The sequence below is a fragment of the Lepus europaeus genome, chromosome 7 (genome assembly GCF_033115175.1).
Source record: "Lepus europaeus isolate LE1 chromosome 7, mLepTim1.pri, whole genome shotgun sequence".
In the NCBI taxonomy this organism is placed as follows: domain Eukaryota; kingdom Metazoa; phylum Chordata; class Mammalia; order Lagomorpha; family Leporidae; genus Lepus; species Lepus europaeus.
In genome coordinates this window covers 108,321,475-108,348,019 of record NC_084833.1, presented here as the reverse complement: position 1 = coordinate 108,348,019, position 26,545 = coordinate 108,321,475, and the positions used below count along the sequence as shown (strand labels likewise).

At 53.4% G+C, this 26,545-nt stretch overlaps 1 protein-coding gene across 2 annotated transcripts in view; it reads right to left on the bottom strand.

The window, feature by feature from the left end:
- POU2F3 (POU class 2 homeobox 3) overlaps positions 1-26,545 on the bottom strand; it is a 91,445-nt gene that overhangs the window by 50,451 nt on the left and 14,449 nt on the right. For both annotated transcript variants that reach the window (XM_062198400.1, XM_062198398.1), the window contains exon 3: positions 7,023-7,057. In XM_062198400.1, coding sequence (XP_062054384.1) covers positions 7,023-7,057 — 35 coding nt within the window. The remainder of the gene's footprint in view (positions 1-7,022; positions 7,058-26,545) is intronic.

Below are 26,545 nucleotides of genomic sequence, written 5' to 3'. Positions count from 1 at the left end.
TCATCTTTTTATTGAAATTAGGACATAATCCTGGTTTTTATTTATATTTTCTAGAAATTTCAATTTAGATCTCTTTGTTACATGCACAGTGGGTTGGCAAGGCTGAGAACATTAAGTTTAGAAGGAAGGGGGGTGTGTGTGACTTGGCCCCTCCTAGGCCCTCCCTGTTTTCAAATCTGCCTGTCAGCTAGGAGGGTATTTTTCAATCTGCTCTCTGCCTGTTCTACCTGCGCCTAGAGGATGTGTGTTTTTTTTTTTTTTTAATGTTTTAAAAGAGTTGTTTACTTATTTACTTAAAAGGTAGAGCTACAGGGGAATATATATATATATATATATATATATGCAGAGAGAGAGAGAGAGAGAGAGAGATCTTCCACCTACTGATTCATTCCCCAATGCCCACAACAGCCAGGGCTGGGCCAGGCCAAAGCTGGAAGCCCAGAACTCCAACTGGGTCTCACATAGCAAGAAGCTGGATAGGCAGCTGGGATCAGACCTGGCACTTGATATGGGACGCCAGTGTCACGAGCAGTGAGTGGCTTAACCCACTGTGCCACACACCAGCCTCAGGTGTGTTTAGTTCTGCAGGGAGGTCTTGGAAAGCCAGTGCGGCCATGCATTCAAACCACTCCAGCAAAGCTCTGTCTCTCAGGCCCCTCTGTCTACTTTTCAATTGCTTTGGTGCCTCGCAGAAGTGGAGTTTCACGACGCCTTAAAACCCAAGTGCACTGCTTAGGGTTGAGCTGAGTGTGGCTGGCTGGGTCTTCACGCTCTTTTGTCTCCACCCCCAAAATCCTGCCTCCACCCAGAAGCACAGGTCCGGAGGCCGGATCCTGCAGCAGAAGGCATCCTAGAGGAATGAGGGTGTCTTGCTGTCCTTAGTTCTCAGACCCCCAGTTCTTGTGCCAAGGGGGCTCTCAGTCTCCCTGGGGCACGTCGGACGCCCTACAGTCAGGTCGTCACTGGGTGCCTGCTGCCCATCCCACTAGCCCACTCTTACCTATTATTTTAGAGAAAGAGAGCTCCCACGTGCTGGCTCACTTCCAAAATGCCCGCGATGGTGGCAGCCAGGCTAGGCTGATGCTGGGAACTCAGGCCAGGTCAGCTGTGTGAGTGGCAGGGACCCAGATACTGGAGCCAGCACGGCTGCCTCCCAAGGTCCGCATGAGCAGGAAGCTGGGTCAGGGGCAGAGCCGGGACTCGAACCCAGGCGCCCCAAGGTGAGAACAGGTGTCTTCACCACCAGCCCACTTTGAGGCTCCAGACTCCACCGTACGTCAGTGTGCTCTAAAGTGGCTGGTTTCCCAACCTGGGCAAGCAGCTCTGCACTGTGGGCATGGTCTCCTCCCGTCCCTCTCTCTGGCCTTTCTTGGCTTCATCTACAGGCCCTTACCCCTTCCCTGTCCTGACGCGCTCCTTCTCATCCAGTCTCCTTTCCCACTCTGCAACCCACCCTTGGTGACCTCTCCCTCCCCGGTCACTTCATCAACCAGGACTCAACAGTGACTACTCGATGTGCACGGTAAGTCCTGAGCCATCTCCTGGGCTCCAGACCCAGGTTTCTCACCATGCACTGGGCACCTGTGGCTCATTACCTACCCCTCCTCCTCGCCCCAGCACCTGGACACATTTGCTCCACCTTTGGTCCTCTTCATCTCTGGGCGTGGTCTCACCAGAGCTCAGCATCCCAAGTCAGAAACCCCAAACTCACATTTGCCTCATCTCCCTCTTTTGCTGTCCAACCTGCTCCCCAAATCCTCCTGATCTCTTCTCATAAATGTCTTTCTTTTTCTTTTCTTTTTTTTTTTTTTAACAGGCAGAGTGAACAGTGAGAGAGAGAGACAGAGAGAAAGGTCTTCCTTTTTGCCGCTGGTTCACCCTCCAATGGCTGCTGTGGCCGGCGCATCGCGCTGATCCGAAGCCAGGAGCCAGGTGCTTCTCCTGGTCTCCCATGCGGGTGCAAGGCCCAAGGACTTGGGCCATCCTCCACTGCCTTCCCGGGCCATAGCAGAGAGCTGGCCTGGAAGAGGGGCAACCGGGGTAGAATCCGGCGCCCCAACCAGGACTAGAACCTGGTGTGCTGGCGCCACAAGGCGGAGGATTAGCCTGTTAAGCCACGGCGCCGGCCTATAAATGTCTTTCAAGATGGGGTCTCCCCATGCCTACTGTCACAGTATTAACAGAGAATATTTAGGGAGTATGTTCTAGATGCTTGTCTAAGAGGTCTTCTTGCTCTCTCATTTAACACAACAGCCCTGGGAGACAGATACCATTATTCTCCTCCATCTCACAGATGAGGACGTTGGGGCACACAGAGGTGGAGGAAATTACCCAAATTCAGAGTCAGGTGGAGCCACTCCAGGACTGAAGCCCAGGCGGTCGGGGTCTGGTTTGCATGCCTCGCATCTTGGCTGAAATCCCCAGCCTTAGTGTGGTCCACTTCTGCCTGCCTCAACAGCATTCCATGCAGCCTCTCTGGCGACATTCACCATCCCTGCCCGCCTCGCCTACCCCGCCCCAGTGCTCTTCCATCCAGTGAAACCAGCCACAGAGGCTGGGAGCTGCCTGTGGGAGAGAACTCCAAACTGCTTGGCTGGGCATTCAAAGTTTGTCACAACCTGGTTCCACCCAGGGCTCCAGCCTCAACCTCCACCAACTCACCCCACGCCGGTCCTCTCACAGTTCCCCCAAAGTCGCGACCTTCCACACTCACTGTCTCCTAAGCCTGGACAATTCTTGCTGCCCCTTTTCTGCCAGTCAAAGCCCTACTGGTCCCTTGCCACACCCACTTCCAACACCCTGCCTCCTGTGACACCTTTACGCAGTACCATAGGGCTCAATATTCTTATATCTGTACAGAATCCACTGCAGAGTATAGCCAGTTATCTGCTTATGAACAATGTGCCTCTTGGGAAGGCACATTGAAGGCACATTGAAGAATGAGAACTATTCAAAGAATGAGTGCATGGCCGTGGATCCAAGCACCTTGCTCCGTCCGTCTCTGCCCTGCGATTTCAGATGCTTCTTTTCACTGGCTCTCACCAGATCATAAAGGCTGCAAAGACCCCAGGCAGTTTATTTGTCCCTGACTTTCTGAATAATAAGCAATAAGGAGATTCTCTTCCTTATTGCTTCCCAAAGAGAAAAAGTGAGAGGAGTCCCACGAACCAATCAGAATTCGGTGTAAGAAAAACGATGGCGCCGTCGGGTACGGAGGTAAGGGACCTCGGAGCTGCTTTTCACCCTTGCGTCTTCATTTCACTCACGAGGAAACGGAGGCCCAGAAGGGAGAGGCTGGGACAAGGGCAGCCACCGGCGAAGGACGGCATTGGCGCCCAGGGCTTGAGTCCTCCGCTGCTGCCTCTCGGCCCCGTCCTGTCCGTCCTAGATGGAGGGGCAGCCCTGCCTCCCGGTCCTTCAGCCTTCCCACGTTATACTCCAGATAGGCTCAGGCTGCCTTCCTGGGAGCGGGGAGTTAGGTGCGTGGCGCAGCACGGAGATGCTGGCTGTGCCAACGTTCCTGCCTCGTGCAACAGCAGGGCTGCAGCTCCCCCAGCACCTGGCTGCAACTCCTGGCTGCACCAACTGGCCTGGGGTCTTCCACAGGAGCTGCAGCAAGGGCAGTGACTCTTCCTCTGCCCCCGGCATCTGCCAGCTCCTTTCCTGTGTCCGGGGCAGAGGCTGCTCCTCCGAGGTAGCTCTTTCATCCCCTCCCTGCTGCCTCTACCTCCCCTTTGCTCCCAAGTCTTGAGGTCTTGAGGTCATGCTCAGTCCAGGTCCCCAGGCGTCTCCCCAAGAATGATTCAAATAAACCAGGAGAGGGAAGCTGGGAGACCACAGAGGAGGATGCAGCAAAGAATCATGGGAAAAACGGGCTCCGGAGTCAGAGACATGGGTTCAGATCCTGGCTCAGTTAAGATCTTAACATGGGTTAAGATCCTGGCCAATTGGGTGACCTATGTTGAACAACTTAATCTCTTAAATGCTTGCTGAAAAAGGCAGGGCTGCCTGGAAGGCACCTCCGTGACCTGTGAACTAGGGGGTCAGAGCACGGAATGACCTCACTTGTTTGCAGCAAGAGGTGAACGAGATAACGTGCCCAAAGCACCCTGCTCAGAGCCTGGTTCGGCCAACACCGGTTTATTTCGCTTGCGGTGAAATGTGAGGGCATGGCCGCCAAGCAGGGGCCCTGTGACAGCGCCAGAGGGAGAGAGATGAGCCTGTTGGCGGCGGTACTGGGCATGTGGATGGACTTGTCGGGTGTGCCTGTGGGCAGAGAGGGGCTCTGGAGTAAGTGGGTCAACGAGTGTGACCAGGCTGCTCTCTCCAAAACCCTCTCCCCTTTACAGGCGAGATCGGTCAGGTCTGCTCCTGTTACCAGGGAGAAACCCAAACCCCGCCAGTGGGGGCGGCAGGAACCCCTCCCACCAGGCTCAGCCAAGGCAAACAAGCTGGGGGGGCCCCTCCCAGCAGAAGCCGGCTGGTGGGGAAACTACACCCCGAAAGATGCTCAAATGATCAGGGCCACAGGGGCTGCCCCAGCCTTGTCCCCAGCACACGGGGCATGTGGCTGCACACCTGGCTAGGGGTGGGATGGGCTCCCCACCATGCATCTCGTCCCAGGGCTCCGGGCCTGGGAGAACTTAAGTCCTCGAGGGAGGGAGGCCAGAAAGCACAGGCCCAGGCCTCACCCCAGCCTTCTCAGGACACCCCATAGTCCTTGGAACCCTCCTGCCCTCGAAGCAAACCTGGCCAAAACATTGCCCGAGATAAGATCTGTCTCCTGTTTAAAGACCTGAGTGAGAGGCTGATTCCCCAGTCGCCCTCGCCTGGGAGCTGTTCCAGTGTTTAATCAACTGCTGGGCTGGAAGTCCTTCCTTGTAGCCGGCCCAGCTTTCTCCTTGATTGAAACCCACCTCTGTCGTAGGTCTCCAGTGGAGAAGGAGGGTAGGCAGTCTGTCGGCCAGCTTCCCGGCCCTCCTGGTAGACGAAGCGGCAGGAGTGGCCCGCCTGAGAGGCTTTGCCTAGAACTGACGACTATGCCTCCCTGCCTGTGACGCAGGTACCCGGAGCCTTGTGGCAAACGTCCTGGTGACTTCAAACCACTCTACAGATGAAGGAGGGGAGGAACCCGTCTGTGCTCTCCAGCCTTGTCCTGGACTCTCATCTCCATGCGGCGCAGAATCAGCACCCCGGGGAAGGCCCTAGTGACCACCCAGAGGTCCCAGAGCCCCTTCCCTCTTGCTGTTGCTTCTCCACCTGACAAATTCCTACTCATCCTTCAGAGCCGGACTCTTATATCACTGCCTCCAAGAAGCCTACCCTGGACTTCAAGGAAGGTTTTGGGGGGTGAGACTTATTTATTTATTTGAAAGGCAGAGTTACACAGAGAGACAGAGAACTTCCATTTGCTGGTTCACTCCCCAAATGGCTGCAATGGCTGGGGCTGGCCCATGTTGAAGCCAGGAGCCAGGAACTCCATCCAGGTCTCCCACATGGGTGGCAGGGCCCAAGTACTTGGGTCATCTTCTATTGCTTTCCTGGGAGTATTAGCCAGAAGCTGGATTGGAAGTAGAGCAGCCAGGACTTGAACTGGTGCTCAAACGGGTTATCAGTGTCGCAGGCAGAGGCTTAACCAGCTGCGCCACAACACTGGCCCCTCACAGGGATTAAGTGGTCCCATTTCTGATTGTTTTATCATATCATACCATACCATATATTATATTATATTATATTATATTATATTATATTATATTAGGGAGAGAGAGAATCTTCCCTCTATTGGTGTACTCTCCAAATGCCTACAACAGTGAGGGCTGGGTCAGGTCAAATCCAGGAGCCTGGGACTCAATCCAGGTCTCCCATGTAGTGGCAGAGACTCAGGGACTTGAACCACCACCTGCCGCCTCCCAGGGTGCACATCAGCAGGAAGCCGGATGGGATGTGGAGGAACCAGGACTTAAACTGGGCACTCTGATAGGGAAGTGACTTAACCTCTGCACCAGTGCCCCCCCTCGCATTTCTGCTTGCCACCCTGTTTCTGAGTGCATGTTACAATTATTCACTGGAGCTTCCTTCTCCTCTCCTCCCTCTCCTCTCTCTACAACACATGCCGTCCTCTCCTCAAAATAGACTGTGCCCTCCTTCAGGGCAGAGACCACGCCTTCATTGTCTCTGCATTTCTACACCTGCAGAGTGTAGAAATATAGAGTGCAAATATTCCATCCCCCAGAGTACTTATGGAATAAATGAACATTTTTGGGAAACTTAAGATAAAAATATTAAAGAACTTGACCGAGGGTATATAGGCAGTGAGAGGCAGAAACAGGACCCAAACCAGGCCCTGTGAGTGCATCCCATTCTTGCCCCTCTGCCTCAGGGCCTTCTCCCCAGCTCGGTCCTCCTCCCAGCCTCTGCCGTCACAGCCCAGCCCAGGCTGCCTGTCAGCCTCCGACCACAAGGAGAGCACCTTCTCCCGCGGCGTCAGCCCTTGCTTCATACACGCACGTCTAAGCCCACCACCACCTGCCCTGCCCAGGCCCTCCCTAACTCCCCCAGCTCGGGCCCTGCAGCCTGGCTCTGTGCTCCTCTCTAGCTCCCCCTGCCCCTGTTGCCATGCCCATCTTCATCTCCTAGGGCCAGAGTTCCCTGAGGAAACCCAGACACCTTGTGCCCTGTGGCTCCGTAAATTCTTCTGCACAAACACACTCACCCAAGAGGCGACTCAGGCTAAGCTCCGGCAGCTCTAGTCTGTCAACAGCTAAGCTTTCTGGTCTACCTCTGGCTTGCAGCTCCTCTTGTCTGTCGCTACTCTAGAGAGGGGACACTGCAGAGGAGGCCCCAACATGGGCCGCAGGCTAGGTGGGAGGCTGGACTCAGAGGCCTCTAATCTTGAAATCTAGGGCTTCTAGGAATAAACACCCCCAAACCGTACTTAATCGCCTTTGTAACCTCCACACCTGACTTAGCATGCGTGACCCCCACAATTTACGGAATAGCCATCTTCTGGCCCAAGTTCTTACCTGCCTGTTGAAATCTAGGCCGTTTCGATCATTTCCTGGAAGAGATTAAAAAAAGAAATGAGTTGCCAGCAGAATTGGAAGAGGCTGAAGGTGAGAGGAAGATGAGGATGTTGAGAAGAGCAGGTCTCTATTTAGGAAAAGGGCACCTGCTTCCCCCAGAGCCAGGATCCTCCTGCTCAGCCTGTTTCCTAGAAACACCGTTGGAAAGACTTCTCTCAGGAGGTGGGGGGTGGGAGTGAGGGAAAGAGGCCTCTCAGAGGGGAGGCCCACTCGGCCAGGGTCCCTGGGGGGAGGCCTACTCGACCAGGGTCCCCGGAGGGAGGCCCCCTTGACCAGGGTACCCAGGGGAGGCCCACTCGGCCAGGGTCACCAGAGGGGAGGCCCCCTCGACCAGAGTCCCCGGGGGGGTCCTCCTAGGCCAGGGTCCCCAGGGGGAGGCCTCCTCGGCCAGGGTCCCCGGAGAGAGGCCCATTCAGCCAGGTCCCCAGAGGGAGGCCCACTCGGCAGGGTTCCCGGAGGGAGGTCCACTCGGCCAGATCCTTGGAGGGAGGCCTACTCGGCCAGGGTCCCCGGAGGGAGGCCCCCTTGACCAGGGTCCCTGGGGGGAGGCGCACTAGGCCAGGGTCCCCAGGGGAAGGCCCACTCAGCCAGATCCTTGGAGGGAGGCCCCCTTGACCAGGGTCCCCAGGGGGAGGCCCACCTGGCCAGGGTCCCCAGGGGGAGGCCCACTCAGCCAGGGTTCCCAGGGGGAGGCCCACTCAGCCAGATCCTTGGAGGGAAGCCCCCTTGACTAGGATCCCCGGGGGGAGGCCCACTCGGCCAGATCCTTGGAGGGAGGCCCACTTGGCCAGGGTCCCCGGGGGGAGGCCCCCTTGACCAGGGTCCCCAGGGGGAGACCCACTCGGCCAGGGTCCCCAGGGGGAGGCCCACTCAGCCAGATCCTTGGAGGGAGGCCCCCTTGAGCAGGGTCCCCAGGGGGAGACCCACTCGGCCAGGTCCCCGGAGGGAGGCCCATTCAGCCAGATCCTTGGAGGGAAGCCCACTTGGCCAGGGTCCAGAGCACCTCGGAGTCGGTTGGGAGTAGGGCTGGCTCTTGGCAGCCAGGGTTCTCGATCCCGGGCCACATGGCCTCTGGCCACAGCCGGTACAAGAGAGACAGATCTGGAGCCTGAAGGGATCACCCTAGGGATGGAAGTCCCCCCACCGCTCAGTCCGGTGGGGGTGCTGATGCCTATGTCGTGTTAGTCAGTCAGGGGTCTGCCTTGGTTCCCCCACCAGTTTTTACTTTTTAACTCAGTTCATCTTCTTCCTGTTACAGTAAATACTGAGAGGAAAAAATAAATATGAACTTATGTAACAGAAACTTCTTGATACTCAAGTCTGAAGTAGTGGGAAAGAAACACTACAGAGAGGCAGCCACAGAGCGGCTTTCTATGTTATGGTTTCCTAGGCTGCTCTTCTCCATGGATGTATGAGGGATCTTCAGAAAGTTCATGGGAAGCACATATTATGAAAAAAGTTAGGTGTGCATTGCAAACATTTTTGTACCTAAATAAATCTTTTAATTTCTTCTTTCCATGAAATTTTAAAATTGATTTTTTATTTATTTGTTTATTTTGAAAGGAGAGAGATAGAGACAGATACAAACAGAGAGAGAGAGAGAGAGATCTTCCATCTGCTGGATCACTCCCCACTCCCCTGAGCTGGGCCACGTCAAAGCCAGAAGCCTGGAACTCAATGCAAGTCTCCTACATGGGTGGCAGGGATCTAAGTGCCTCCTGGTGTGCTCGTTGGCAGGAAGCTGGAATCAGAAGTGGAGTCAGGCGCTTTGATATGGGATGTAGGCATCTCAAATGGCTGCACCAAACGCCCACCCCTCCACGAACTTCTTGCAGCTGCCTTGTATACCTTTCTGTATAGATTTTTACCCTGATTTTTCCAGTGAGCAAACTTGAAATATTTCTTCTATACTATTAAGGAACATCATCTGTATTAGTCCTCTGACCACAAACATTTTTTTTAAAAGACTTATTTATTTATTTGAAAGACAGAGTTACAGACAGAAGTAGAGAGAGAGAGAGAGAGAGAGAGAGAGAGAGGTCTTCCATCCATTGGTTCACTCCCCAGATGGTCGCAGCGGCCGGAGCTGGGCTGATCGGAAGCCAGGGGCCAGGAGCTTCTTCCAGGTCCCCATGTGGGTGCAGGGGCCTAAGGACTTGGACCATCTTCTACTTCTGGATTGGAAGTGGAGCAGCCGGGTCTTGAACCGGTGCCCATATGGGATGCCGGCACTACAAGCGGTGGCTTTACCTGCTACACCACAGCGCCAGCCCCAAACATCATTTTTAATGGCTGCAAAATATGCCCCTATATGGATGGATGCACCATGATTTGCTCAACATATACCTATTGTTGGCACAGCTGTGTTCATTCTTTGCTGTAATGCTTTCCTATTCACATAGACCTTGAGGGCAGGAGCTGAGGACAGCCCTCCTTCAGGTCCATGGATCACTGCTCTATTTCTAGGAAAATGAATATTTATCAAGTACTGTACACACGGAGCCTAGCATTGTGCTTAGCATCGAATAGATGCTCCACATATATTTGATTGAATAAATGAATAAATGAATGAGTGAGCAAATTCAGAACTTCCATAATAGCTCTGGAGGGAAGCCCAAATTCCTTCACACAACATATGAGGGTACTTCAAAAAGTTCATGGAAAATTGAATCAGGAGATAAGTTTCTTTTGGTGCAACAAAAATGTTTTAAGTCCATATATAGTTTTTGTGCATTTTCATGAACTTTCATTTTTTAAAGATTTATTTATTTGAAAGGCAGAGTTAAAGAGAGAGAGGGAGAGACAGAGAGAGAGAGAGAGAAATCTTCCATCCTCTGGTTCACCCCCCAAATTGGCTGCAATAGCCGGGGCTGGGCCAGGCTGAAGGCACGAACCAGGAGCGTCATCCGGGTCTCCCACATGGTGTTGGGGCCCAGGAAGTTGGCCATGCTCCTCTGCTTTCCCAGGCACATTAGCAGGAAGCTGGATTGGAAGTGCAGCAGCCAGGAATCAAACTGGGACCTTATGGGGCTGCCAGTGTCACAGATGGTGGCTTAACCTGCTATGCCACAACTCCAGACCCTCCATGAATGTTCCTGGGAAAGCAGCAGAGGATGGCCCAAGTGCTGGGCCCCTGAACCCACATGGGAGACCTGAAAGAAGCTCCTGGCTCCTGGCTTTGGACTGGCCCAGCCCTGGCTGTTGTGACCATTTGGGGAGTGAATCAGTGGATAGGAACCCTCTCTGGCGCTCACTCTTCCCCCCACCCCCGTCTCCCTCTATCTCTCTGTAACTCTGCCTTTCAAGTAAATAAATAAATCTTTGAAGGCAGAATGACAAAAAGTGAGGGAAAGAGAGAGAGAAATACATCATTCATCCACTGGTTCACTCCCCAAATGGCCGCAACAGCCAGGGGCTGGCTACACCAAAGCCAGGAACCAAGAACTCCATCCAGGTCTTTCACATTAGCAGGGAGCTGTACTGGAAATAGAGCAGCTTGGATTTGAACCATCAATTCAATATGGAATGCCTACATCACAGGCAGCAGCTTAACCTGCTGGGACACAAAGCCAGCCTCCTGAGAAAGAAGTTTTCCACCCACTGACTGGTTCACCCCCTAAATGCCCACAGCAGCCAGGGCTGGGCCAGGCTGAAACCAGGAGCCCGGAACTCCATCTGGGTGGCAGGGACTCAAGTGTTTGAGCTATTGTCTGCTGCCTCCCAGGCTCCTTGGCAGGAGCTGGATCAGAAGTGGAGGAGCCGGGATGGAACCCTTACTCCATAAGGAATTCAGGCATCTCAAGAGGCGGCTTAACCTGCGGTGCTACCATGCTCACCCTCTCTGAGCTCTAAGAAGACCCAGACCTTTCCTGCTTTGCTTTTTGCCACTCATGTTCCACCCTCCCCCTCCCAGGTCCCTGAGCTCAGGCCATGTGGAATTCTAGCTCAAGTCCAAACACGCCACACCCTTCACGTTCACCTGCCCCCACACCCTGCCCCCTTGCGCAGTAGTCCCTCCTGGCTCGAATCTGGAGCCCTGTCTCCTGGCCACGTGGCATTCACTGAGAAACTCCTTGCTTGTCTGTAGGTTTCTCTTTCCCCATTGTCTGTGAATGCTTTGAAAACTGGACAGGGACATCCATCTGTGTGCCATCAAAGGCCACAAAATGAGCAGAGGTCTTAAGATGGGTCAGTGGCTCAGAGAACGCCTGTGAGATGGGGGTTTGGGATCTAAGAGATGTTGTGTGGCTTGACCTTGAGCTCCCTTCCTTCTGCTCTGCTGCAAAGGATGCTGGGGAAGTGGAGCCCTTCCCCGTGTGGTTGGGAGGTGTCTGAGAGCAACGGGGTGTGGGGAGCAACATGATGAAAGCAGAGGCGGAAGGGCCGTGGGATCCTCGGCCAAACACAGTGAGACAGAACAAGCTCTACGTAGAAGCCTGATCTTGACACCCACTGAGACGGCGCATAAACACCTGTAAGGGGCCAGGGCTGTGGCATAGCAGGTATATGGGTGTCAGCGCCTCCTGCAATGCCAACATCCCATGGGATGCCGGTTCAAGTCCCAGCTGCTCCACTTCCCATCAGCTCTCTGCTAATGCACCTGGGAAAGCAATGGAAGATGGCCCAGGTGCTTGGGTCCCTGCACCCATGTGGGAGACCTGGATGAAGCTCCTGGCTCCTGGCTTTGTCCTGGCCCAGCCCTGGTTGCTGCAGCCACTTAGGTAGTGAATCAGCGGATGGCAGATCTCTCTGTTTTTCTTCCTCTCTCTCTCTGTAACTCTGCCTTTCAAATAAATAAATAAGTAAATCTTTTTAAAAAAAGTTCATGGAAATGCACAAAAACTACATAAATCAATGAATAAACCTTCCCAAAAAAACCCTGTAAGGGAACTCAAGATGAGAAGGACCCACAGGCTAAAAGAGCTGGGCTTAGAGGGGTAGACTGACAGGCAGAATTACTGCTGCCCTTAATTTTCTTTTTTTAATTTGGGAGACAGAGACAGAGTCCTGTCCTCTCACTGATTCTCCAAACGCCCACGACAGCCAGCGCTGGGCCAGGCCAAAGCCAGGAGTGGGAACTCAATCCAGATCTCTCAAATGGGTGGCAGGAACCAAAGGACTTGAGCCTTTGTCTTCTGCCTCCCAGGGAGGCAAACGCTGGAATCAGGAGTGGAGCCGGGGATTGAACCCAGGCGCTCTGCTGTGGGACACAGGCATGTCAATGGCTAGGCCAAATGCACACTCTATACCTGCACCTTAATAAAAAAAAATCTGCTAGTGACACTGTAAAGTTGGCCTGATAAGGACCGATATTAAAATATTTGGCAAAGGGGCCAGCGCTATGGTGCGGCGGGTTAAAGCCCTGGCCTACAGCACTGTCATCCTATATGGGCGCTGGTTTGGGTCCTGGCTGCTCCACTTCAAATCCAGCTCCCTCCCTACTAATGCAGTGGAAGATGGCCCAAGTGCTTGGGCCCCTGCCCCCACGTGGGAGAACCGGAAGAAGCTCCTGGCTCCTGGCTTCAGATCCGCTTAGCTCCAGCTCTTGCAGCCATTTGGGGAGTGAACCAGTGGATGGAAGACCTCTCTCTCTTTCTCTACCTCTCTCTGTAACTCTTTCAAATAAATTAAATAAATCTTTGAAAAAAAATTGGCAAAAGAGCAAATTCATTCATTCAACGATGTTTGTTAGGCACAGTCTGGGCGCCAGGGCCGTTCTGGCACTGAGGATGCGATGTTGGAGAGGCTGGGAGGCAGTGGCTGCGTGTGGCTTCCTCTCTAATCGAGGAGACGAAGGACAGCTGAGTAAGCCTGTGGGTAGCATTCCTGTGGACAAGGCAGGTGCAAGGCAACCAGGATGGTCTGGGAAGGCCCTCGTGGGAGGCGACAAGCTCCCAGGTGAAGATCGTTCTAGATGGAAGGATCCGGCAGCGAGGCAAGAGGTCTGCCTGCCGCAGCACAGCCCTGAGGCCGGTGTGGCTGTGGAGGCGCGGCTGGGGGCGGCGCGGTGCGAGGGTGCCGGCAGGGTTGGTTAGGCAGGTCCTGGTGGGGTGCGCTGGGGAACTGGAGCAGACGGGCAAGACATGAGCTGATGTCCAGTCTTAAATGTACAGAGATCCTACAAGGGGTAGGAAGGGAACCAACCGAGGAAGGAGAAGCATTGGGTCAGGAAGCAGACCTCAGGCTGTAGATAACTTCTAGGTGATATTTATTTATTTTAAAGTACTTATTTATTCAATTTGAAAGGCAGATAGATGGAGAGGGAGAGAGGGAGAGAGGGAGAGAGACCACCCATTCATTGGTTCACTCCCCCTAATGCACGCAACAACCAAGACTGGTCAGGCTGAAGCCAGGAGCCCAGAACTCCATCCAGGTCTCCCATGTGGGTGGCAGGGGCCCAGGGATTTGAGCCATCACCTCTGCTGCCTCTCAGGCTACACATTAGCAGGAAGCTAGAACTGGGAGTTGAGCCAGAACTTGAACCCAAGGAGCCAGATATGCGATGCAGGCTTCCCAAGCAGCAGCTTAACCTCCTGCATCAAACACCAACCCCAAGGTGACATTTAAAGCCTCATGGCTTAGTAAGGGCACAAAGGAACTGAATCCAGAATAAAAACGGAAAGAAAAAAGGGCCAAGGATGGTTTAGGGAGGAGGAACCAGCAAATGAGACAGAGAGAGTGGACACAAGGGAAAACGGATGGCCAGGTGAACGTGGGCAGTAAGAGCAGCAGGTGTCTCCAAAGAGGGCAATAATGCACACTTGAATGAGACCCAGGAGGGACCAGAAAATAGTTTGACCTGGAGAAAGCCATCAGGCTTGTGGACAATTCAAAACTGTCTTCGCTTTCGATTCCTGCACATGCCATTGTTTCTTGCTGTCTGTGAGATCGGACACAATGAATAGGCGAGCCAGCGGAATGCAGAGTGAGTTGACAACATACACAATTTCTCTCGCCTAGAGGTTTTCGCATGGCCCTTCTCAAGAGACCTCTCCCCACAAGGATGCACCTGCTGCACCCACAGGCTAGTGACAGAGTCGCCCCTTCTCATCCAGTTCACGCTTCACCTGCATCAGGGTCTCCATGTCGGTTTCCCTGCTCCCTGGGCTAACCGAATGGCTGAACCGGAGGCTCCAGGGCCAGAAGGAGCCTCCCAGAGACAGCCCGGGAGGCCTTAGGTGAGCAGGGAAGAGAATACATGTTAGCCCTCTGCACTTAAAAGGGGCAGAGACCGCAGAGGGCCACACTGAAGTCTAACTGGGAAGGAAAGGCATCTTCCTGGGGTCGCGCAGCCTCAGAAAACCTGAGCCAGGCAAGAGCTGGGATTTCTCAACCACCAGACTCACATGGCTTTCCCAGCAAATCTGCTGCACCCAGTGTCCGACATGGAAAGGCCAAGTATTGGGCTGGAATCAGCAGCTTAGGCAAATAAACAGGAGAGGTGCCAATCAAATTCAAATTCGGGAGGGATTCAAAGCAGCGCAGACAGCAATACATCAAAGTGGATGACAGGGGCAGGCACTGAACCTCATGGTCACCTGTGTTGGGGCCAGCGCTGTGGCACAGCAGGTTAAGCCGCCATCTGCAGCACCAGCATTTCTTATGTGCCCCAGTTTGAGTCCTGGCTGCTCCACTTCCGATCCAGCGCCCTGCCAATGTACCTAATGCATCAGCTGCAGAGCATAGCCCAACTCCTTGGGCCCCAGCATCCACGTGGGAGACCCAAAAGAAGCTCCGGCTCCTGGCTTTGGCTTGGCCCAGCCCTGGCTGTTGCTGCCATTTGGGGAGTGAACCGGCGATGGAAGATCTCTCCCTCTCTCTCTCTCTCTCTGTCTCTCCTTCTTTCTCTGTAACTTTGCCTTTCAAATACAATAAATAAATCTTAAAAAAAAAAAAAAAAGACACCTGTGTCTGCACAGGAGAACCTGGGTTTAACTTCTCGCTCTGGCTCCTGACTCCAGCTTCCTGCCAATGCAGACCTGGGAGGCAGTGGTGACGGCTCTAGTAACTGTGTTCCTGCCACCACCCCCATCCCCTCCCCCTCCTTGGGAGACCTGGGTTGAGTTTCCGGCTCCCAGCTTTGGCACCCAGCCATTGTGGGCCTTCAGGGAGTGAACCGGAGCACTCTCTCTCTCTCTCTCACTCTCTGCCCCCTTCAAATAAATGATTTTGCATTTTTCATAAAAAGAATAAAACTTTATGACAGGATGAAAAAATTACTTTCCTAGGCTCTTAGAAGATGTGAAAGAGAACAAAATAAAATATAAGAGGCAAAAGAAAATGTAAAAGCTCTGCTTTCAGGTTAAAAAAGTCAACTCGAGGGGCTGGTGCTGTGGCGTAGTGGGTAAAGTCGCCGCCTGTAGTGCTGGCACCCCATATGGGCACCGGTTCAACTTCTGGCTGCTCCACTTCCAATCCAGGTCTCTGCTATGGCCTGGGAAAGCAGCGGAGGATAGTCCAAGTGCTAGGCCCCTGAACCCACATGGGAGATCCGAAAGAAGCTCCTGGCTCTTGGCTCCTGGCTCCTCAGCTCTGGCTGATGTGGCCATTTGGGGAGTGGACCAGCAGATGGATGATCTCCCTCTCTCTCTCTCTCTCTCTCTCTCTCTCTCTCTCTGTGTAACTCTGACTTTCAAATAAATAAATAAATAAATCTTTTAAATAAAGAAATGGTTAAGATAATAACTTTTTAAAAAAGATTTATTTTATTTATTTGAAAGTCAGAGTTACAGAGAGAGAGGAGAGGCAGAGAGAAAGGTCTTCCATCCGCTGGTTCACTCCCCAGGTGGCTGCAACGGCCAGAGCTACACCGATCCGAAGCCAGGAGCCAGGAACTTCTTCCGGGTCTCCCACGTGGATGCAGGGGTCCATGGACCTGGGCCATCTTCCACTGCTTTCCCAGGCCATAGCAGAGAGCTGGATCGGAAGAGGAGCAGCCGGGACTAGAACCGGCACCCATATGGGATGCTGGCGCTTCAGGCCAGGGCTTTAACCTACTGCGCCACAGCACCGGCCCCTAAGATGATAACTTTTACATTGCACCTTTTTTTTTTTTTTTTTAACCACAACAGAAGTTTTTTTTTTTTTTTTTTTTAAGTAAACCAAAGGAAAAAAATAAAGTAAACCGAAGATTTTCTTTATTAAGGGATTCTATTCTGACAAATAAACCTGGGAATCTGCTTTCAACATCAGCTTGGAGAACTGGCTCAAGTAGTTCAATTGTATCGAGACCTGCCCAGGCTTTTAAGAACATCTGCTCTAAAGCAAAGTCTTTCTCGTCACAAGGACTTTCTTCAGTGAAACCAGTAATCAACCTCAAACTGGAACCGAGAACTGAAATACTCACAGTGGAGACAGAGGGTGATGAAAATTTATAAAGCACTTGGCCATCAAGACTGTCATGACAATTAAGTGAGGGCTCTGTTGTCTTGGGTACGATCATGATATTGAGCTTAAGGAGGAAACAGCAGGGGCTGGTGTTGTGGCCCAGCAGGTAAAGCTGCTGCCTGTGATACCAGAATCTCAAATCAGGAGCACTGGGTTCAAGTCCCGGCTGCTCCATTTCTGGTCCAGCTCCCTGCAAATGTGCCTGGGGAAGCGGCAGAGGATGGCCCAAGTACTTGGGAGCCTGCACTCATGTGGGAGACCCAACTGGGGTTCCAGGCTCCAGGATTCCACGTGGCCCAACCCTAGCCATTTGGAGAGTGAACTAGCAGATGAAGGATCTCTGTCTCTCTCTCTGCCTTTCAAATACATAAAATAATTTTTTTAAAGAAGGAAATATCCTTCCATTGTAGGCACACACACTCCCATAGTTAGGACTGAATGTTATGATGTCTGTAACATACTAGAAAATATTCAAGCACCACAAATGGCAGAAATATGGCTTCTTACAGTGGGCAATGATGGGGGCGGGGCTTATTGTATTAGCCCCTGTGTGTCTGTGTGTGTGTGTCTCTCTGTGTGTGTGAAAACATTGCAAAAAGAAAACAGAGACAAGTTACAAACAAAATAACATCTTTCAGAAAAAATAGCTGAGGCAAACGGGGCAAAATGTGAATAATTAAATCCAGACGATGGGTATACCACTGTTCATTGAAATGTTCTATTTTTGGCATGTCTAAAATTTTTCAAAACAAATTTTTGTATTATTATTTATTTGACAGGCAGTGAAAGAGAGAGACAGGTCTTCCTTCTGTTGGTTCACCTCCCAAATGGCTGCTAAGGCCGGTGCACTGCGCCGATCCGAAACCAGGAGCCAGGTGCTTCCTCCTGGTCTCCCATGTGGGTGCAGGGGTCCAAGCACTTGGGCCATCCTCCACTGCCTTCCCGGGCCACAGCAGAGAGCTGGACTGGAAGAGGAGCAACTGGGACTATATGGGATATGAGCAAGTGGCATACGGGATGCTGGTGCCACAGGCGGAGGATTAACCAAGTGAGCCACGGCGCCAGCCCCTCAAACCAAAAATTAGAATAATTCATGAGGGAACATTCGAAAGCCCCTACACAGCACCTGGTGCGTAGTTAGTGCTGAGATCGGGGTCAGTGGCTTTCTGCCCTCTCCCCTGGTCTCAGCCTGGACGGGAAGCAAGCTGGGCCCTGGCGGAGCTGGGGGTGGGCAGGCTTCACCTCAGTGCCAGGGTGAATTCTGCGCCAGGTGAATTTGTCCCACGGTGAAACCTGCAGTTTCACCTGCACAGAGCCCCAGTCCCCAAGAAGATTCAGACAGAGGCTGCTTTTTTTTGGGGGGGAGTGGGTAGGGGGCTATTAACAGAAGTGGTGTTCTCATGGGTGAGCCAATTTTTTTTTTTTTGATGGGACAATTTGATAGCGTCCTAGGAGCAGGGCATCAAATGACTTTTTATTATTTTTTAAAGATTAATTTATTTGAAAGAATCACAGAAAGAGATGAGAAAGAGAGAGAGAGAGAGAGAGAGAGAGAGAGAGAGAGATCTTCCATTCGCTGGTTCACTCCTCAAATACAACAGCCAGAGCTGGGCCAGGCCAAAGCCAGGAGTCGGGAGCTTCCTCTGTTTCCCCAGGTGCACTAGCAGAGAGCTGGATTGGAAGCAGAGCAGCCGGGACTTGAATCGGCGCCCATACAGGATGCTGGCACTACAGATGGTGACTTGACCCACGTGCCACAGCTCAGGCCCCTCAGGTGGCCTCCTGCAGTTCCCCTGAATTAAGATGCACTATAGCGGATTGAAATGGGCCAGGGCTTTTTCCGCCCCCCGCCAACGACCTGCACAAGAGGACTAGAGAACTCTGCTCACCGTTCCCCTCTGCTCTGTGTCCTGCACCAGAATCAAAGATTTTGCACAGAAAGAAGGGCTCATAAAAGAGGCTCCAGAAGCACCCAGTCGGAGGTCTTAGGGGCAAGTGGTGACCTCTGTGTCCAGCTGGAAGGGTCACCCGCTGAGGTCCCTCTAGCTCTCTTGTGGGCCTCATGGACCCCGTGGCAAGCAGCAGGAGGAGGACAAACATCTTGGAGCCCTGGCTGGTGGGGCTGGGAGGGGCCTCAGGCACTCACCTAGGCAAGCTCCAGGCCGTGGGCAGGCTAGAGCATTAGAATCCACTCCGTTTGACGTGGAAACAAGGCTGAGTGATTGACACAGAGTAAAAGGCTTTTAAAGTATGAGTGGGTGTTGGGGAGTGACCCTTGGTGGGGACAAGAGCCCATGTCTCCAGCCCCAAGGGCACGTGTTCTTCCTATCTCAGCATGGTTTCATGGTGAGCAGCTCAGGTTAAGAAAAGGTCTTGGGGGGGCCGGTGCTGTGGCGTAATGGGTAAAGCCACCATCTGCAGTGTCAGCATCCCATATGGGCTCCGGTTCAAGTCCCTGCTGCTCCACTACTGATCCAGCTCTCTGCTATGGCCTGGGAAAGCAATAGAAGATGGCCCATGTCCTTGGGCCCCTGCACCCATGTGGGAGGCCTAGAAGAAGCTCCTGGCTCCTGGCTTCAGATCGGCGCAGCTTCAGCCATTGAGGCCAACTGGGGAATGAACCAGCGGATGGAAGATCTCTCTCTCTGTGTAACTCTGACCTTCAAATAAATAAGTAAATCTTAAGAAAGAAAGAAAGAAAGAAAGAAAGAAAGAAAGAAAGAAAGAAAGAAAGAAAGAAAGAAAGAAAGAAAGAAAGAAAGAAAGAAAGAAAAGGTCGAAAAGGTCTTGGGGCCAGCAAGGTGGCATAGTTAGGTTAAGCCTCTGCCTCTGGCACTGGCATCCCATATGGGCACCGATTCAAGTCCCGGCTGGTCCAGCAGAGGATGACCCAAGTGCTTGGGCCCCTGTTCCCATGTGGGAGACCCAGAAGAAGCTCCTGGCTCCTGGCTTCGGAAGGGCCCAGCTCCGGCTATTGTGGCCATTTGGGGAGTGAACCAATGGATGGAAGATCTCTCTCTCTCTCTTTCTCTGTCTGTAACTCTGCCTCCCAAATAAATAAATAAATCTTGAGAGAGAGAGAGAAAAGAAAAGGTCTGAGATCTCCTCCAAGGCCCAGTTCAGCTGCCCCAAACCAGACCAGAACTGTCAGCTTCTACCCAAGCGCTTCCAGCCAGGTAGGAAGCCAGGGCTGCATTGGAAGAGTTTGAGTTAAAGGTAAAGACAGTCTCCAGGTCTGCCGGATTTGGAAGCGATGCGAAGACAGTGAAAGTCACTGGATTCTTGGGGAGCCCCAGGATCCTCTTAGGCCGGGATTGGTCACAATTGGAGTGCTACAGACAGCAAGAGTTGCCCACACTGCCTCCCCCAGCTCCCCAGGGGGAGGCCAGCTTTCCCACCCTTGAGCTGAGCCAACAGCCCAGCCTCGCATGCCTGGCTGATTTGCATAGCTTTGGCAGCTCTGGGATGTGAGTTTGCCTGGGGAGCAATTCTCTGGGTGAGGGAGGTGGAAGCACAAGAACCCAGAACTGTTCAAGCAGGAATTTTCACTTCTGTGGGTAAACAAGGCATTGGGCAGAAAGGCTGGGCCTCTCCCACTTCTGGCCTGCTCTCTCCTCACCAGCACTGCTCCCCGGCTCCCCGGTGTAACCCAGAAAGACTTCCAGGGACGCTTTAGCACCATTTGGCAAACTTGCTGCCACTTTCTGCTATGGCAATCAGGAAGGTCCCGGGACCCTGGAGGCACTGCTGTGCAGCCAGACGCCAGAGCAACCCAGGAGACTTACAGCGTGGCCGCCAAGGCTGGCCACGGCCACGCACAGTCTTCCCTGGGGCCCCACAGACGGTGGCTCTGCCAACCCTTTTGTTCTCCAAGGGACTGAGAAGTGCTGCCCATTGTCTGGGCTCTGTGCAGAGAACGCAGGGTGAACTGGGCTCCAGGATTCCTTCTCAGTGGTTCTACACTGGACTTAGGGCAAATGGCTTAATCTCCATAGCCATCAATTTCCCTTAAATATCAAAACCAAAAGGTCACCTCCAACCTTGCCTCCTCTTCCCTAAGAGAGAGAGGAAATGCACAGAGGAGCCTGAGGGCACCCCCCCCCCCCCCCCCCCCCGTAGCGGGTGCTGGAGGACCTGACAGATGCTGGAAGAGCACTGTTGTAGCAGTTGCAGGGCCTGAATTTCAGTTTTGCACCAGCTGAGTATCCTTGGTCAGATCAGGGTGTGAATAGCAAATGTAAAGTTGCACGCATGCAAGCAGTGCCCAGGGCAGACATCACTAATGGATCACTGCACTCTTTCCCTTTCCCTAAACTTGGGGCTCAGCAACCAGCACCAGCGTCCAGAATTAGTTCTACCGAAGAAACCCACTTACTCGAGTTCTCTGGTTCTTCCACCTCTGGCAGGCTGTGGATTTGGGGGTCTGTATCATCTGAAGCTTCTCTCTCTCTAGCCCAATGTGGAGAATGGCAGAGTCAAAGCAACCAGCCACGAGGCTTCCTTGAGACAGCCCCATTGAGTGTCCTGGTGGTTTTCCTCTGCACGCACAGACATGAGATTGAACCCTACAATCTGCTCTCTGGCCCCTTCCCAAAGATGCCAAAGGGGTACAGGAGTTCTGCTGCACCCCTGTGTTAAAGCAAAGACCAGCATCCTCCTGCAGTTTCCCACGACCTGGTGAAGGAAGGGCTCCCTCATCAAGGTCTCCGAATGTGTTAGGAAATACAGTCCATGCTATGTGGTCTGGGCTACAGACGGGGCTCTCGGGGCTCCTAGCACTGCCCTTTCATCTCCTGCTGGCCACACATGGATGCTGCTGGCATCACCCCAAGGGCCCTAAGTGGGCTGCATCCTGGGCAAGTCAGCACTAGTTTCCAGAAAGAGTCCAGGGCCTGAGCCCAACGTGGTAAGGAACAGGGCCAGCAGATACAAGTTCCCTGGACTCATAGTCCCCTGACCCTGGAAAAACAATAAAAACCCAACTTCAAAGGAAGTTCAATAACGCGGCCAAGAGCTCTGTTCTGCTCACATCCAAAAAGCACATCTCCCAGGAGGACCCCCGCTGCTCTTGTTCCATCAGAGCTTAGGCAAGCAAAGGGGACCACAGAAAACTCCTAGTCCAGAGCCTACTTATCAGCAAGCAAGCCGAGTCCCAGGGAGGACTAGAGCCCTGCCCTCACGCCACGCCGCGTTACCTCCAGGGGAACCCTCACATGGAGCTGCCGCCAAAACTCAAGGGGGAAAGGACCCTTAGGCTGTCTGGAACTACAAATGCCATCCAGGCTGGCTGAAGCTCTTCCATCTCTTAGCATTGCATCCTGGGAGGAACAGTTCTCCCCCACTGTCTCCCTCCCCTTCTCTCTGCTTGAGTTAGGATCAACATGGGAGCAGGAGGTGGGTTTCTGGGACCCCTGTGTGGGAAGGTGTCCTGTGGGCTGGGATGACCACTTAGCTTTGGTGGCTGCTGGTGGGCCCTGTCGCTGAAGCATGCTTCCAGCTGCACAGGGAATTCACAGGCAAGCCTGCTCAGGGAAAGGTTCGTGTCCCCAGCTCCCCGAATTGGCTTTTGGGTCACTGCACACGGGCACATCGTCGGAACAGTTTGTCCTCCTAGCATTCATAGTAGCAAATAGCACTACACGGGCAGGCACTGCTGGAGTGTTTTATAAATGGTGACTCATTTAATCCCCACAGCAGCCCTATAGAGCAGGCACTATTATTATCCCCATTTTATAGATGAAGAAACCGAGGCACAACCTTTACAGAACAGCCCCAAGGTCAGAGGAGCAGGGGAGCACACATTGGAGAAATTTAGGGGTGTCGCCACTCACATCATTCAAAGTGCCTTATAAAAACTAACTGGTGTTAGTTTGGGGGTGCTCTCGAGCCCCAGCATTGTGGAGTGCAAGTTCAGACTCTTCATCTGATGCAGCACCTCGGCCCCAGAGAGGGGCAGTGGCTCATTGTAGGTGACGACAGGTGGGTGGTCAAGATGTGTCTGGAACCCGTCTGTCCTCACGCCTGCTCAGCCCGACAGGACAGTGCAGAGACATTCCCCGGTGACACCGCCCCAAAGTCAGAGACGACTCTTCTGGGGTCGATGGAGAGAGGGAGGCGGACACGCGGGCACAGGTGGCGCTTGCTCCAAGGTCCTTTCCCAAGAGGAGCTCAGACAAGCTCAGGACATCCAGGGGGAAGGGAACCCCAGGGCAGGAGGGGCTCTCCACGGGCAGAGGCAGAAGTCGCCCAGGAGGTGGGGTGGGAGGGGAGCCAGCCACTGACACGCCTCCCTTTGATAACCTGGAGCCCTGGAGCCCTGGAGCCTACATTTGCCAGACGGCTTAACCCCTTTTGTCCATGCTTCCCTCCTCAAGAAAACCTTAATCATCCTCATTTGAATTTCAAATGACCTCTCCCCTCTCCCCCTCCCTGCCCCAACAAGCTTTGAGGCAGGGATATGGAAATTCACCCTGCAGTATGGAAATCATCGCCCTATGCAAATTGGACGCCGGGACCCCATCGTCATAGCAACCACCCGGTTTCCTCTCTTTGCTGCACCTCTCTGGGCTCCCTGGCTTAGATTTTCCGTTCCTCTTCCCAGCCTGAGCAGGGTGGGGGTGGCGTGCCCAAGCCCCCTGCCGAGGTCCTCGCTCCAACCATCCGCAGGTGGGGTGTCGTGGGCCATCCCCAACTTAGGTGCCCCTGCCTGTGCCTCTCTTACCAACCTGGACTCAGCACACCCAGGTGAGGCCAACCCAAAGATAGGCTGGCTGTAGGGGTTGGGGGGCTAGACTCTGGGGGGCACAGAAAAGCCCCCAGACGTGGCGGCAGGAGAGGGGAGACCTGGGAAGCTCCAGTGGTGCCAGTGGTAGGAGATGAAAGGCGCTGCATCAAACCTGTATGTAAAATGTCATGCAAATGAACCCCTATTATTTTTTGAGTCAACAACAGCACTGGTGCTTTTTGGGAGATGCTTGCAGCCCTGTTTCCCATGCTCCTGGTTTGGCACACAGGCCTGTCCCACTGTTGCCCTGGGAGCACCCACCAGTGAGCTCAGCAGTCCACGGAGAACCCAGGCGAGCACTTTGAACTTGGCGGCAGGAAGCCTCCAGCTGCCTTTGAGGGCTCTCTGGTCATGCTTAACCCTGCCCTGCCCCACGCCGCCCCACCCTGCCTGACCCTCACGCTCAAAGGAGGGGGACCCTAGCCCCAGCAGAGAGGACCCTCAGATGGGAACCTGCTCCTCTCTCCCAAACCAAAGACTGTGGCTCTGAGGATGAGAGGGCAGCTGGGCCTCCTGTCCCCTTCCCACCTCCTTCCTTCTGTGGCCGTCCCTGGGGGCATCCCAGACAAGCCTTGCCGGGGAAGTGGCCAGAGCGAGCACAGCAATGGCCAACTTCCCAGCAAGGGCCAGCCTCAGTCACCAGCTGCCTGGACTCCCCCTCCCTCCTGTGGTTTCCCAGCCCCCTGGAGGACTGACGGGAGGCGCTCCCAGCCCAGCATTTAGAGATGGGGTTTGGGGGGCAGGGGATGTGAGGAGTTGTGTGTTTCCATCTGTGGGGCAGTGGATGGGCTGGGGCAGAGGGTAACTGCATGTCAGTTGCCTGGTCTGGCTGCTCCTCAAGCCCCCAAGACGTGTCCGGGTTGGGTTGCTCATCACTCTTTAAATGCATTTTCCATGTGTTCAGCACTTTTCCACACCAGGTGTGCTCACTGTCCTAATTGTGTCTGGAGGAGGAGGGTGGACCTGAGAGACCAAAAGCCTTTACTCACAGCTTGGGGGTGGGGGGGAGGGCTGCAATTTGGGCGCCTTAGTGAGAGACTGAGGCCCAGGGAGCTGCGGTGGCCTGAGTCTCTGGACACTGACCAAAGCCCAGTCTGCCGTGTGTGGGGGTACCACTGCCCCTGCCAGCCCAGGATGGATGGGGGCCTCCCTCTCCTGCAGGGATCCCCACTGCTGCCCTGTGCCATCTCCAGAGTAGGGGCGAGAGGAGTCACAAGGAGACAGAAGATGCACGTGGGTCAGGTGCACCTGCTGCTCACGGTTCCTCTAAGGCAGGTCCTCCACACGTGGGCCAGCAACCAAGGCCCATCCAGGAACTGTGTGTTAAGATCCAAGGCCAGATAAAAACTGTGGCTCAGAAATACCATACAAAGCTCTTCAAACTCTGGTGAAAACGATAAATTTCCTTCAACTTCGATGAAAAATGAGATTAAGGATCTCATGGAAGAATATTAAATTGTTGTTTTCTGGAGCTTGTTTTGTGGTATACCAGATTAAGCCACCTCCTTTTAGGCCAGCATACTCTGTGGACACTGGAGCAATATCCAGCTGCTCCATTTCCTAAACAGCTCCATGTTAATGCCCTGGGAAAAGCAGCAGAAAATGGCCAAAGTATTTGGTCGCTGAAACCATTGCAGGAGTTCTGGAAAAACTTTCTGTCTTCATCCTGGCCCAATGCTAGCTGCTACCGTCATTTTGGAAGTGAACCAGTGGATGGAAAATCAGTCCCCTCCCAACATCCTCTCTCTCTCTCTCTCTCTCCCTCCCTCCCTCCCTCCCTCCCTCCCTCTCTCCTTCTCTCTTGTTGTTTTCCTACTGCTCAGGCATATGGATTCATGTTGGGGGTATGGTATAAATTGATATTTTTAATAATTTTCCCTGAATAAAATGAGGAAAGGGTATATTGTGTTATCAGCCTGGATTAATAAAGGCCTCCATACTTGTAAGGAGTCTTTTGGGGAATTATATTCAGCAAGTACATTGCCTGTTGCCCAATGGGAAATTATGAAAATAGGCTATGAGAAAACTTGTTATGATCTCATTCAACAAAGAAGACTTATCCACTAGTTTTGGGACTTACTGTTTAGGAGTCTGAGAGACAAAAGCAGGGAAAGGAAGAGGGCTGGACACTTGCTGAATTCTTCACTACTTGGTAATTACTAATATTCACAGACTCCTTTATTCATTTCACTTGATGCTATTCCAGATACGCACCGCGAGGAGAGCATGAATTTAGAAATGTCAGTAGCACATCTAAGCATGCTGGCAGGGGGATCCTCCTGTTGAACTGGATGCACGCCTGTCTGAGCTCTGCTGAGAGTCACAGAGGTCCACCACAGCAGGACGGGTACTGGCCCACAGCAGACTGGAAACAGACCCTGGGCTCCCTCACTTTCGTGCCCTCTTAGGTTGGAGAGAAATTGGGTCCCTGTTCTGGGGGCAGCTGGGGTGGTGGAGGCAGGGGCATTTCCTTAAAGAGACCTCCAAGAGGAGGAAGATGGCATCATGCAGGACTGTGCCACCACATGTGGCTCATCTGACCGCGCTGACTGCTGGATGAGAACCTGTGTGTGGCTGGATGAGAACCCGGGCATGGGTGCGGGCTGCTGTTGTGGCTGCTTTATTTGCTAGGGTACTCTGGGTGCTGGAGGAAGGGAAACAGTTCCTGGTACAATAGGTCTCTCTCCCAAGATCTCCTGCAGCCAGGGCCACAGTTCATTCATTGGAAAGCCAGAGTGACAGAGAGCGGGGCGGGAAGGGGAGAGAGAAAGAATGATCTTCCGTCCTCTGGTTCACTCCCCAAATGGCCTCAACAGCCAGGGCTGGGCCAGGCTGAAGCCAGGAGCCAGAATTCCACCCAGGTCTCCCACATGGGTGACAGGGGACAAAGTACTTGGGCCACCATCTGCTGCCTTCCCAGGAGCATTGGCAGGGAGCTGGATTGGAAGCAGAGCAGCCAGACTTGAGTCAGTACTCCAATTTGGGATGCCGGTGTCATACGTGGTGGCAGTTTAACCTACTGTGCCACAACACCAGCCCCTAAATTTTTTTTTGAAAGGCAGAGTAATGGGAAGGGGAGGGGAGGGAGAGATCTCCCCCTCTGTTGGTTCCCTCCCCAAACGTCCGTAACAGTTAGGGCTGGGCCAGGCCAAAGCCAGGATCTAGGAACTCAATTCGGTCTCCCATGTGGGTGGCAGGGACCCTCTCATCTGCTGCCTCCCAGGGTGCACATTAGCAGGGAGGTGGAATTGGGAACGGAGCCAGGACTCAAACCCAGGCACTTTGATATGGA